We start from the raw sequence: 15,062 nt of genomic DNA on the forward strand, positions 1-15,062 counted from the left end.
TAATTAAAAAAGGCGATGTGACATGCTGTATCCGATATAAAATTGAATAAAACTGAAAAAAGTTGAGAAAAAGAAATCGAGCTACTGTGAATGTCTACCAAAATTAAATTTATGTAGCCTAACAAAGGGGAATAATGATGTAATAATATTTTGTTTTTGTTTCCTAATATTCATCTAATTTACATATTTTTGCAAAAATAAACTAGCAGTAATATAACTTAGAGAGCAAGGATCTGGAGCTGGTGGCATAGTCTTAATAAATCATCTATTTTTATTTTCTTTAAGACTGGTCATAACTTTTTAAAGTCATATATATATATATAGATATATATATATATATATATAATCAGACTAGTTCTTAAAACACACCCAATGTGCATACTATCCACCCTATCTGCCCTAAATAGTACTGAAAATTATTAATATCACATAGAAATTAGGATGGATAGTGTGCACATTGGGACGCAGACACAGTCTTAACAAAGCGGCTATTTATGCAACTGGCCCCTGATGTATCCCTTTCACAGACAGTGATGATGTGTTTTAACGGATCATAGTTTAATGGAAATAGTTTTTTACATTTAACATTTTTAAAATTGTATGTACATTTCTAACACTTTTTATTATATTACATTTGCATCAAATTACAAACTAGTTAACGCTGCAGTAGGGTGTTTCTAACACAGCGTCTGTGGTGAAGGTAAATTTGTCATTGTTTTCTCTTCTGACTGCTGTTATCAGTCTCTATTTTTTCCCTCTTTTTGAAAGTCGTGAAAACACCAGTTTACCCAACTATAGCCCTGTTCACACTGGATTAGTATTATCACAGGACCTCGGTGCTCGGTGTAGGTCATTTGCAGGGGAATTTTCACTTTACAAATTACAGACATGGGCGATTCGCTCAGGATTAAGATCACAGACAACCTCCGCAATTATTGCACATGACTAGAGGTCACCAGGTAATACTAGTCCTGTGTGAATAGGGATAATGAAGACTTCAGCTGCTGAGAAACAGCCCCAATCAAAGCAAATTGAGGTGTTCAGGTTACTTGATGATTACAGACAGGTGTGTAGGAGCAGATTTGTAACTAAAGTCTGCAGGAGCAGGGCTTGAGACCCCTGATATTGAGGGTGCCCTATTGAATGGTCTCTAACGTTGCATCAGCTTTGACGCTATGGGCAAACTCCAGTTTAATCTGATACTGAAGCCTGATTTGATCACGTTTGTGTAGCTGCACAAACCAGTGGCGCTCTTGTCCGACAGAAGGGGAGGAGCTGACCACTATATAAGTCCATCTGAATTTTTCTCCTTCAGTGACGAGATCTCTTCGCTGACTCTGCAATCAAATAGCCGAAGAAGAACAGACGTCCTTGAAGGTGTCGGATGCTGAAGAGTGTGCATGATCCGGCGAGGAGGGGTTTCAGGCAATCGGCAAGGCTATGGCCAATTTGTTGGTGCTGGAGAGCCGTGGAAATGGTTCCTCTAGCGAACAGTGAGTCAGGCTTTTTCAGCTGCTACTTCCTCTCCAAAAAAGATGTGGGCTCAGACCCATTCTTGATCTCAGACATCTGAACCGTTCCTTATCAGAGGGCCGTTCAAGATGTTAACTCTGAAACAGATCCTTGCACAAATATGTCCCGAGGACTGTTTTCTGTCAGTGGATCTGAAAGACGCTTACATTCACATCCAGATAGCCCCCCCATACACAGTCCTGCTATTTGGACCATCTCTGGCCCCAGACACGCTTCTACAAAGTGCATAGACACGGCTCTTTCCCCTCTGAGACAGATGGGAATCCTCATTCTGAATTACCTCGATGATTGGCTGGTTTTAGCCAGATCACAACGGGAACTCATCGTTCACAGGTGACTGCTGCTCAGCCATCTAGAGCACCTTGGGTTGAAAATCAGTTTAGCCAAGAGCTCTTTGACTTAGTTCACACTGCAGGCTAAAGTGGCCCAAATCCGACTTTTTTGCCCAAATGTGACCCATATCTGATTTTCTTATGACAGTCTGAACAGCACAAAACTGATTTTTTTCAAATCAGGCCCGGCCACTTTCATATGTGGCCCTAAATCGGATACATATCTGATGTTTTGCAATGCGACTTCAGTCTAAACGGCCATGTTGCATTTCATGCGATTTTTACGTCATTATGCGACAGACGTCACAATTCTGCGCTGGAGGAAGTCGTGCTCTCCTTCTTCTTGATATTCTTCTTCTTATCACTTCCTTATTTAGGCTCCGATTGCACATTAAATTAAAAATTGCTAAACACACGCTAACATGAGCAGCATCCATTTTTATTTCCGCAAACACAGTGCGCTGCGTCTGACATCACGTCTTCTTCTGCGCATGCGGGTCACTTCAGGGCCGTATACGGTTCACACATGAGACTGATGGCTTTCGCATTTAAATGACAATGTCAACAACAGCGCAAAAAAAATCAGATTTCAGCAAAAAATCTGATCTGAGCATTAAGTCCAGCAGTGTGAACTAGTCTTTGTCTCTCATACAGCAAGTGGTCTTTCTGGGGACAATAATCGACTCTGCCCAAATTTTCAGAGGATGCTCGGGCTCATTTTAGCCACCTCCTCTGTGATTCCTCTGGGCCTGCTCAATACGCGACCCCTACAGTATTGGCTCAAAACCCGTGTCCTGCCCACTTGGGCCGGTTTTATATCAGGATAAACCACTGCTGCATCAGAGCCGTGTCCCCTTGGAAAACTTCTCACCTGTTTCAATCAGGCGTCCTGGTGGGAATGGAATCATGTGTTCATGTGCTGGCAGACTGAACCAAGGGGCAGACATGCTGTGCAGGGACAATGTATCTTCAGGAGAATGGAGACTACATACTAAAGTGGTTCAAATGATTTGGTCTTTGGGAGGGCAGAGGTGGATCTCTGCACATCAGAAGACAACTTTCACTGCCCAATTTACTTCTCGAGACAGCGAGATGCTCTGGCCCACAATTGGCCCAGTGCTCGCCTGTACACCTTCCCCCAAATGCCCTGCTTCCTCAGCTCATCAGATGGATCAGGGAAGTCAGATGCTGAGTCCTCCTGGTGGCCCCACTCTGGAGGAATCAGATGTGGTTCCCCGAGTTGATTCAGCTGCTTTCGGCAGCCCCTTGGCCAATTCCATTGAGGAAGGACCTTCCCTCGCAAGCAAAGGGTATGATTTGTCTTTCCCACCTCTTCATGTTTGGCCCCTCGACAGGAGCCTTTGCAGCCCCCCTTTACCTTTACACCCTTATATGGTCAGTCTTCTTTGACTGGTGTAGAGCTTCTTGTGACGTGCCCCACGTACTAACATTTCTACAAGAGCTGTTGAATAAGGAGCGCACCCCTTCCACACTCAAAGTCTATGTGGCAGCTATCACGGCGAATCATTCTCTTGTGGCTGGCCAGTCAATAAACGAACTAGTAGCTCAGCTTCTGAGGGGAGCCTGAATCCGCCGCACCCTCATACTGTGCTGACTTGGAACTTGTCTATAGTCCTCAAGGCCCTACAGGGCCCTCCCTTTGAGCCACTCCAGTCGGCCGATTTGCGGCCCATGTCCTCCTTTTGGCTTTATCTTGTCTGCATACTTCTACCTAATCCCCTTTTGTAAGTGGAGAGGGTTATGTTACATAGTTTCCCCATAGCGGCAAAGTGGACGCAATGCTCGTTCCCTTATCTTAGGGAACTGGGGTTACTTTAGTAACCGGAGTGTTCTGTATACAAAAGACATTAAGAACATAAATGTATATGTTTATACACCACCAAAAACCAAAAATTAGTTTAAGATTTTCAGTGATCGGCTTATATATTCTGAGCTGATGAGCTTCTCAGGCTTTGTATGTATGTGTTTATTATCGTCCTGGGACCAAATCAATTAAATTTCAGGGATATCAATCTGTCCAGTCAGGAAGCAGTTGTGATTGTGAACCAGTTTCTCCTGCTTTGGTGCAAATGAAAGTGACATCAGGTACACTTGAGAGGAAACAGCAGGACAAAACCCAAAAAGGGAATGGTTTTGCAGGTGGTGCCACAGACTATTGCTCTCTCCAGAGTCCAAAATTACTTTCAGCAGGATACTGGTGTGCACGTTACTGGCCAAAATGCCAGAAACTTCCATGAGTGTGGCATAAGAGCCTGATGTCCTGTAATGGGACCTGTGCTCACAGCTCAGCACCATGCAGCTCATTTGGCATTTAGCAGCGAACACCAGAATTGGCCATTGGTGGCCCGTTCTCTTCACGGATGAGAGCAGGTTCACACTGAGCACATAACAAATATGAAAGAGAGATACCGTGGAGAACGTTATGCTGCCTGCAACTTCATACAGCATGACCGTTTGGTAGTGGGTCAGTGATGATCTGGGGAGGAATACCTTGTAGGGTCACACAGACCTCCATGTGCTCGCCAACGGTACCCTTACTGCTGTTAGATACTGGGATGAAATCCTCAGAGCCGCTGTCAAACCTTACGCTGGTGCAGTGGCCCTGGGTTCCTCCTGGTGCAGGCCTCATGTGGTCAGAGTGTGTAGACAATTTCTGGATGATGCCATTGAACGGCCCTCACATTCCCCAGACCTGAAACAAATGGAGATCCTCTGGGACGTTACGTATCGTATTCGAAGCACCACAGTCTGTCCAGGAGCTCACTGATGCCCTGATCCATCATCTCATCAGGAGCATGTGTAGATGTTGTCAGGAGTTCATACAGGCACGTGGAGGCCAAACACACTACTGATTACATTATGTGCTGCTGTCATGAAATTCAGGCAAGATTAATCGTTTTGTACTCAATTAATTACACAATGTACTATAACAGTCTTATTGACCATTGACAGTTTTCCCATAGTTTCTCTTCCTCACCATTAAGGGGCACTAGGGAGCTATAGGTAGTGGGGAATAAACCCTGTGTAGTCAGAGAAGTCTGCTAAGGAGAGATAGGAAGGAATGGCCTAACTCAGTGCTTCCCAAACCTGTCCTGGAGGACCCCTAGCCCTGCACACTTTGTATGTCTCCCTTATCAGACACACTCAATTCATGTCTTGCAGTCAATACTAACGAGCTGATGAGAATCAGGTGTGTTAGATAAGAGAGACATACAGAATGTGCAGGGCTAGGGGTTTGGGAAGCACTGGCCTAACTGAGCTTGACTCACAATTGACTTTTGGGAAACTTTAGTTTATCACCCAGTATAAGTAATGTTTCTGTTCTTATTTTTATTTATTTTTTTGTATAGTTGATGTTGTATTTGCTGAGGATGTTTACTAATAGCAACTTTTCTGTCTATTGTAAAGTAAGGTGACCAGAAGCTGTCCCTGGCAAGTCTGGTCATCTTATTGTAAAGAGGCTTCATGTTATGTGGGGGGATATTTTGGGATTCAACACAAACTGTGGATAATATTTTTGCTTCTGCAAAAACCTTCATGTTTTTGGATTTGTTTTCTGCTTGCAGGATCTGAACATTGACTTAACTAATGGACAACTCCCCAATAACTCCCAGATAGGAATTGCTGTTTCTCTAGTTCTCTTTTGAGATCAAGTTTGTGGTGTTGAGCACCTTTATTTATTTTAACAGACATCAAGTATTAATACATGTTCTTGCATATTTTTAAGTTCTCTGTGGGCTGTTCCTTTTTTTGCTTGTGCATGAAATTAGGAAGCCATTTTGTAAAACCTAGCATTAACAATGAGTTCCCCCTAATATAGATGTATATCCAAAACTTATGTCAAAGAGGTGGTAGTAAACATTTTCAAACTTTAAAAATGAATCTAGATCCAATTTGTGATTTAAGTGGTCCCCTATTGTTTTTAACAGTGTAAGCAAATGACTATTACAGATAAGTGAGTTGAAGGTATTTAGATAGTAATGAGCACAATCACTGTGATTGATATTTACCATAAAATCATAGGACATCTCACATCATGATGTTATATGTGATTTATAAACTGCACAACAACCTCTTTTCATGCAGATAATGTGTATGGAGTAGTTTATGTAACATACAATGTACTATATTGTGGCTTACGGTGCAAAATTGCATGAAACAATTTGAAAAACATTTTTATTTGCATATTTACGAACACACACATCATAAATCAAATGTGCAGATTTTCTTAACCAGACAATGCATAGAGTAGTCATTAACAGGCCTTTCAGCACTTCATGAACAGACAGTGTCTCTTAAAAGCAGCACTTCAAGTGCATATTTACACGTTCATGTCAAACACTTGAAAAAGTGTTAATGTGCTCCAGAGTAAAATTACAGTATACTGCCGAAAAGTCTGACCAGCCAGAGATAACAAACAAAGAACAGTACATATTACAGTATTTTACACAGGAACAATAGAACACACAAAGTGAACTCTAAAATTCTGAGAAATAAGATTTTCTATTTAACAGTTCCTAGTACTATTATTATAATGAATTATCTAAAACAAAAAGAACATCGCCAAATATGTTCTGTAATCTTGTAACAATGTGCAGTGTTTACAAACTAAACAAAAGCACCAAATACACAAGAGTATTGTGACAAATTATCAATCATATTTTATTTTAATTCATTTTCATGGACTTTTAGTTTGTTTCTAGTCAGTTTCCTTTGTTCTTTGTTAATAATGTAATATTATCAGTTTGGGTGTTGGAAAGGCGCTAAATAAATAAAACATTATCATTGTTATTATTATTGTAGTTTCTTCATAGAACGTGAACTTTTTACCTCTAAAAGATTATAATGACAACTGCAATTCAGAACTTTTAAAAATGAAACATATTTCTGTTATATTGTTGTGTTTAATTACTATGGTCACATTTTGGAATGTTTGTAGGGATTTTATAAAGTAACATGAAAAATATATATATTAGCAGCTTTGCATAAGACAACATGTCTTGTAAATCAAATGAGCAGGTTTTCTAATCAGGAACTGAATAGAGAAGCCATTAACAGGCCTTTCAGCACTTCATGAACAGTGTCTCTTAAGCAGCACTTCAAGTGCATATTTACACATTTATATCAAGCAAAATTACAGTAAAGTTTGCCCAGCCAGAGATAACAAACAAAGAACAGTACATAATTCAGTATTTTTTCCAAGGAACAGAACACACAAAGTCAACTCTAAAATACTTAGAATTAAGACATGCTTCTATTTTACTATTCCTGGTTATTTTTAATTATGAATTATCTAAACCAAAAAGAACACATTTAGTCATTTTGCAGACGCTTTTATCCAAAGCGACTTACAATCGTGTGCACATTCTACAGCGATGAACATCGCCAAATATTTCCTGTAATACAAACTCTCTTGTAACAATTTAGTGTTCACAAACTATGCAAAAAAACAAAAAAACAAAAATCAAACAGACTATGAGATGTGCTTAGTTACAGTAGATATAGTGAAGTATGTATAAGGTTGTACAGTAATGATGAAAGACAAAAGCATGTAGGTTTGCTGATCGCTGTGAACATTATCTCCTGTTGTGACTGTAACAGGAGATCAGATACTTCTCCCACTGTAACGACTGCCGTCTGGTTTGTTCTGGGACGTCACCTGAGAAATCACATCATACATCTTACTATAAAGAGTTACTGTCCATTGTGTTATTATCTACCGGTCATGTGATGCTTGTCACTCACTTCTTGTGAACTACACAAGCTCACACGAGACTGAACTTCTTCCTGTTAAGAAGCTTGTGATAAATGTCTGTTTGCATTTGCAGTCTGAACATGTCACACTGCAGGACTGAGTCACTGACAGCTGCCGAACATCTCACAGGCATAAATAAACTTATCACTGCGTCTAAACCAGGGTTCCTCAATAGGCGGCCCGCGGGCCACATCCAGCCTGCCAGAGAAAAATGTTCGGCCTGCGCAATTTCAAATAATGTGTCATGAAAATTCAAACGTAGCATCAGAAAGCGACATTAACTTAAGTCTTACAGCGTGTCTACACCGCAACAAAATACAATATAACTTGATCATAATCAGTGATGCTGTCTACACTGGATGCGGCGCGACAAATCCCCGACAGTAAACAGTATAAATATATATATGTATATATGTGTGTGTGTGTGGGTCAGTGGCCCTTGGCTTGGTATTGTTGGCAGAATTCTGCCCTCTGCGAAAACTAATTGAGGAACCCTGATCTAAACCAACAACATGTTTATTAGATCCTGTACCCACTAAACTACTGAAAGAGTTGTTACCCGTAGCAGGAGAACTGCTTCTCAATATTATTAACTCCGAAAGCCATTCAAGCTGGCGGTTATTAAGCCTCTTATTAAGAAACCATAACTAGATTCTAGTGAAATGGCAAATTACAGACCCATTTCAAATCTTCCGTTTATGTTTAAAATTTTAGAAAAAGTGGTGTCTGCTCAATTCATCTCTATGAAGAATTTCAGTCAGGTTTCAGGCCCCATCACAGCACAGAAACTGCACTTGTTAAAATTACAAATGACTTGCTTCTTGTGTCAGACCAAGGCTGCACCTCATTGCTAGTTTGAACTTGATCTTAGTGCTGCGTTCGACACTATAGATCATGACATACTCATAGATCGATTACAAAACTATACGGGTATTCAAGGGCAGGCTTTAAGATGGTTTAGATCCTACCTATCCGATCGCTACCACTTTGTTTTTTTAAATGGGGAGTCATCTCAACTATCACCAGTAAAGTATGGAGTACCACAAGGATCTGTCCTAGGTCCTCTGCTATTTTCAATATACATGTTGCCCCTTGGTGATATTATTAGAAAATACGGGATTAGTTTCCATTGTTATGCTGATGATACTCAACTATATATCTCAACAAGACCAGATGAAACTTCTGAACTATCTAAGCTAATAGATTGTGTTAAAAATGTAAAAGATTGGATGACCAATCATTTTCTCCTATTAAATTCAGATAAGACAGAGATATTACTTATTGGACCACAGTCAAAAATCTGGGTGTTATATTAGACAGCAACTTGTCTTTTGAAAATCATATTTCCCATGTTACAAAAACAGCATTCTTCCATCTTAGAAACATTTCCAAGCTATGAAACATGTTACCTGTTACTGCTGCAGAAAAGCTAGATCATGCATTCATGACCTCTAGACTGGACTATTGTAATGCACTGCTAGCTGGTTGTCCTGCATCTTCAATAAACAAGCTAAAAGTAGTCCAAAATGCAGCGGCTAGAGTCCTTACCAGGTCAAGAAAGTATGATTACATTACCCCAATTTTACAGTCTCTGCACTGGCTACCTATTAAGTTCTGTATTACTTGCCTATAAGGCACTAAATGGTTTAGCTCCTGCGTATCTAACTAGTCTTCTATCTCGCTACAATCCAAACCGCTCCCTAAGGTCGCAAAACTCTGGACTTTTGGTAGTTCCTAGGATAGCAAAGTCCACTAAAGGAGGTAGAGCTTTTTCACATTTGGCTCCCAAACTCTGGAATAGCCTTCCTGATAACATTCGGGGTTCAGACACACTCTCTCTGTTTAAATCTAGATTAAAGACATTAAGACTCTTTAGCCAAGCGTTCACATAATGCACCTCATAATCTTGTACTGCAGTTATATCTGATCAAATGCACATTATTATTCTTTAGCTTGGGTTGAACAAATCATTTTTTCTTTGTTGGAACAGCAGCTCTCTATTTGTTTCTAGGTTTCTGCCATGGCATTGGCGTCCCGTGGTAACTAGGAATTACACAATCTTCAGTCTGGATCCAACCTTGAAAAGATCTGAGATGACCGAACACCTGAGAAGAGATGATGCCAACCCCTCAGAGGACCTCAGATGATGCCAACCCTGAAACAAAACATAGAACTACCAAATTTTGCCAGAAGTTTGATTGCAACATATAATCATTACTGTTAACATCGTACATTTTTGCCATATGTACATCAATTTGACAGTCACCACTGATAAGCTACTACTACTAAAAAAAAAAAATAAATAAATAAAACTGTAACTTGAATGCAATGTAAGTCGCTTTGGATAAAAGTGTCTGCTAAATGCATAAATGTAAATTTAAATGTACTAAATATATGGTAGAAACTTAATTTCCTGTAAAGCTGCTTTGCATCATGAAAAGCGCTACATAAACTTGAATTGGTGTGCTTTTGATAACACACGTTATTATAAACAATTTACCATAGCATTTCTATTTGTCCATTATAAAACGAGGGCAGCACACAGAGTCTAAGTCACAGCGTGGTCTTCAATAATATGTATCCGCAGCAGCATTTTTATAATCATTTCTGTAAAACTCTTGTCTGAGAGCACAGCAGATTGCTGAGGCAGGAACATCACTTTTAAAATGGGATTAGCAAGTGTCGCACACCAATTTAACAACAACAAAAAAAAACCTTTACAGATTTCTGTAATACTTGAGAAAATCATTTAAGTGAGAATGGGGTCGTCCTTGCCTCATAGCACCAATCTTTCCCTTTTCCATGAAGAGTTCAACCAAAACTACTTCTTCTGGGTAAAGCCTGGCATAAAGAGTCTTGTTCTGCACTTTACTCTTGAACCAGCTGATCGCTTCAAAACACCATGTTTCTCCATTCACTGGCCTCACCTGTAACACACAAGTTAAAATACAGCTTAATGCATTCAAATAAATAAATAAGCCCTACAGTAATATTAGTAGAGTCACCCACATTCACCAGAGAGACCTGCAGCGCTTGCACAGGTTTGGATGCTGCTTCTCCACACAGTTCCTTAACATCCCAAAGAGAGACGCAAACAACATCTCCATAGTCAATCCTCCTGACCTCCACCTTAATGTCTGTGCAACCTCTGCTGCTGGGCCCTACAATAATCATCAATACTTCATCACTGACATCAAAACAGTTACAGAGCTACTGCTAAAACTACAAATGAACCGTTCACCTAAAAATGAGCTTTCAGTTATCATGCAGTAACTTATTCACACCTTTGTTGAAAGCATCAGGAAAGAAAGTGTTTGACATGAAATCATGAAATAAAGTCTTAAATGACACGAGTAAAGGGTGATGATAATGAAAGACTGATTTTTGGGTGAACTGCTGATTTAAAACAGCTTTATCTCACCTCGACTCAAAGCCACGGCTCTCTGATCCACAGACGCTGCTGCGCTGATGTTTTGTTGCTGCATCAGATCAAATGAAGACTCGGTTATGTTTGGCCTGTATTTGACTTCATCAGCTGATGACAGAAGTTTTCTGCTTGTTTTCAGAAAGTGAATGAGTTGAGAGCTTGACAGCTTCTGATGGTGAATTTGGTCATTCCCAACGTTTAGCTGAAATAGGTGTTTTGGGTTTGGATGAATGTGATTTGGGGTGAAGAGCTGATTTTGACGGCCTCTCGCAGGTTTTCTCTGATTCATGTTGATCTTCTGCAAACACTTCAGGGGTGTATTCCAGAAAGCATGGTTAACTTACCGTCAGATAAACCCTGAACTTTCGGTTGATTAACCCCAAACCTTGCTTACTCGAGGTATGTGGTTCCAAAAACGCGTCCGGGAGTAAGTTCATTCAACTCAGAGTATGTTCCTGGTTAAGACTCAAGACATTCTCAACAGAGCGACGAATCGACGAGTCACTATGGAAACGGACGCTAAGAATAAGCGCGCCATGCTGCTTCTTTCTTCTTCTTCTGTTCAAAGGTCATGTAGGCCTTATGCTTGGTGCATATCGCCACCTAACTGATGGTTTTGCAATCATTTAAATTTTTTTCCCGTTTAATCTTTAATCCTTGAGAATAAGAATTATATTGTTTGATGCTAATTATATATTAAGTCATATCAGATATGTATTTTTATTATAGAAATACATTATAGAAAATGCCGATCCATGTATGAGATGATAATATAAAATGTAATATATACATATATATATAGGCTAATATAATAAATTAAACATTACCTTGCCATAATAGTGTTTTATAATTTATACAGATAACTGTTATATATGCCAATAAAATATAATAACCATATTAGAGCAATATATAGGCAAACCTTATTTATTACTTATATTAGCGCTTTATCATTAAAATAGCATATATATATATATATATATATATATATATATATTAGTAGGCTATATACATAACTGTATTGTAATAACATATAATATTGTGTGCTATCTGTCATGCTCTGATAGCGCTGAAGTGAACTAACCCTGGAACATAACCTGCTCCGGAGCAGGTTATCTTCAGAGAGCAAGTTGCTATGGTTACTTGCATACCCTGAAAGTAACCGCCGATTTTGGAACCGAAAGCTGAGGTTATCCGCTCACTTATCCTCAAACATACCCGGGTATGTCCCATAACCTGCTTTCTGGAATACACCCCAGGCTGTTCTTGATCAAAAACATTCAACATGTGTCAGAACAGATCTGCTGCAGGCATTTTTACTCTCAATCAGGGCTGGACTGGTAATCTGGCATACCGGGCATTTTCCCGGTGGGCCGACGCACTGAAGGGGCAGACATAATTTTTTTTTGGCCAAGGACCATCACGAGCAGCCAGTGGCCCATTGGTTTGTCTCCTTTATTGACAGTGTAAACCACCCAATCACAATGCGCTATAGACGGAGCCATGAAGTGTTTTGCTCCGCCTATATAAAAAAACGCTTCACTCCAACTTCTTCCTCGTCGGCTTTTCCCACGTTTTCACAGCAGCTTTATCAAGAACAGGCTTGCTCTGCGGTGAGTGATGCGGTGTAAACAGCCAGCAGGAGGAGGAGAGGAGAGCAGCTGAATCAGTGCTTGATCGGGACTCACAACGGAGGCAGGCATCTATCCTGTGTGCACACGCCATTAGTGCAGAATACACAAACACTTTTTAATAAAACGTAAATTCGTCCACCGCGATTTTTTGGCCAAGTCATGTCAGGTGTGTTCATAGAGGTTTCTGTGGGCCAATGCGATTAAATCTAGATTTAAATTCGAAAAGACACGATATTGTCAGACCTGACGTTTTTTTATCATCCAAAACAACTCAATGCAATGATATATATCTACACTACCAGTCAAAAGTTATTGAACTGTAAGATTTTGAATGTTTTTTTTAAAGAATTCTTTTCTGCTCACCAAGCCTGTATTTATTTGATCCAAAATACAGCAAAAGCAGTAATATTGTGAAATATTTTTACTATTTAAAATAACTGCTTTCTATTTAAATATATTTTAAAACGTAATTTATTGCTGTGATCAAAGATGAATTTTCAGCATCATTACTCCAGTCTTCAGTGTCACATGATCTTCAGAAATCATTCTAATATGCGGATTTGCTGCTCAAGAAATATTTATTATTAATGGATTCTTTGATGAATAGAAAGATCCAAAGATCAGCATTTATCTGAAATAAAGCTTTTGTAACATTAATACACCTTTCAAAAGATTGGAGTCAGTATAATTTTTGTTTTGTTTTTTGGGAAATAAATTATGGAAATTAATACTTTTATTTAGCAAGGATGCTTTAAATTGATCAAAAATGAGGATAAAGGCAAAAGATTTCTATTTCAGATCAATGCTGTTCTTCTGAACTTTCTATTCATCAAAGAAACCTGAAAAAAACATTATACTCAGCTGTTTTCAACATAATAATAAATGTATTTTGAGCAGCAAATCAGCATATTAGAATGATTTCTGAAGAATCATGTGACACTGAAGACTGGAGTAATGATGCTGAAAATTCAGCTTTGATCACAGGAATAAATTACATTTTAAAATATATTCAAATAGAAAACAGTTATTTTAAATAGTAAAAATATTTCACAATATTACTGTTTTCAGACTTGGTTAGCAGAAGAGACTTCTTTAAAAAAAAAATAATGAAAAATCTTACTGTTCAAAAACTTTTGAATGGTAGTGTATATCACACACACATACATACATATATATATATATATATATATATAGAGAGAGAGAGAGAGAGAGAGAGAGAGAGAGAGAGAGAGAGAAAGAGAGAGAGTGGTGGGCCACCAGGACCAAAAAATGCCAGGGCCGATTTTTTGTCCCAGTCCAGCCCTGCTCTCAATTCAGATAAAAGAACTTGATTTGTGGGATGTTTAATGCTCCTTTTATCATTTAAGCAATTATGAACCAGGGCTATGATGAAATGAAATAAATGAGACTCTCCAGATATTTAAATGTAGGAACAAAACACAAACTCACTTTCTCAAAGACAAGTGCAGCTGATTGAGAAGCAAGTCTGAGCACTTTTCATATTCTTTATCCCGTCTGAAGCACTTTTGTTTCAATCTATAAGAATAATCAGCCTATAGTTTAAAGTTAAAGATATTTAACTTTGCATCATAAAACATGAAGTCAAAATCTGTTTCATCATATGTTGGGTGTTGTGTCTTCATCTCAAGGTTTTTAATGGCACATGAATGAAAATGTAAGTAATTATCAATTACCTTTGCTTTGGTTGAGACTTGTTGAATTTGTGCTGGACAGACGAAGTTCACAAAACTTTATTCCTGTTTAAAAAAAACAAAAGGTAAAGTTCTGACGCTGACATCAACCATTGAAAAGCATATCATCAACATATGAACAACAGCAAACATAAAACGATTGCATTTATCAAAACAATAAAATATCCACAATAAGCGTATTGCTCAGTGAAGGTCATTATCGCCTGATTAGCAGTAAAATAATACAACGACTGAACATGATTTACTATCAAGAGTTAACTAGCAAACTAGCAAAAACTTTCGTGTTAAAATACAAATGCTAAAATGTTCAATTATTTACCTTCTCGGTCAGTTTCTTCGTTTCTCTGGACTGAATTTAGAGTTAGCGCTCGTGCACGAAGCTACGGATGCAGTTATTAATGATCAGATAGAGATCAAGAAAAGCTCGTGCTGTGCTGCTGTTTCTAGAGACGAGCTTGGCGCTCGCGCCCCCAGCTGCAGGACAAACACTGCACCTGAGTTCAGCACGTGTTCAGCACAACTGCATTTTTAACGGTTTTTTAAAATACATTAAAATAAATAAGTAATTAATTAATTAAAAAAGGCGATGTGGCATGCTGTATCCGATATAAAATTGAATAAAACTGAAAAAAAGTTGAGAAAAAGAAAACG

General features: G+C 38.9%; 1 protein-coding gene across 1 annotated transcript; it reads right to left on the minus strand.

Annotated features, from left to right (window-relative positions):
* Window positions 1-10,148: 10,148 nt before the first annotated feature.
* LOC131552933 (uncharacterized) lies at window positions 10,149-14,448 on the minus strand. The gene is made up of 5 exons (XM_058797159.1): window positions 14,394-14,448; window positions 14,149-14,252; window positions 11,063-11,382; window positions 10,651-10,802; window positions 10,149-10,568 (listed from the first exon to the last, which is right to left on the minus strand). The coding sequence occupies exons 3-5, from the start codon at window positions 11,355-11,357 to the stop codon at window positions 10,359-10,361; spliced, it is 657 nt and encodes a 218-aa protein (XP_058653142.1). The 5' UTR covers window positions 11,358-11,382; window positions 14,149-14,252; window positions 14,394-14,448; the 3' UTR covers window positions 10,149-10,358.
* Between the last annotated feature and the right edge of the window lie 614 nt (window positions 14,449-15,062).

This window comes from Onychostoma macrolepis, chromosome 14 (genome assembly GCF_012432095.1).
Source record: "Onychostoma macrolepis isolate SWU-2019 chromosome 14, ASM1243209v1, whole genome shotgun sequence".
Taxonomy (NCBI): Eukaryota; Metazoa; Chordata; class Actinopteri; order Cypriniformes; family Cyprinidae; genus Onychostoma; species Onychostoma macrolepis.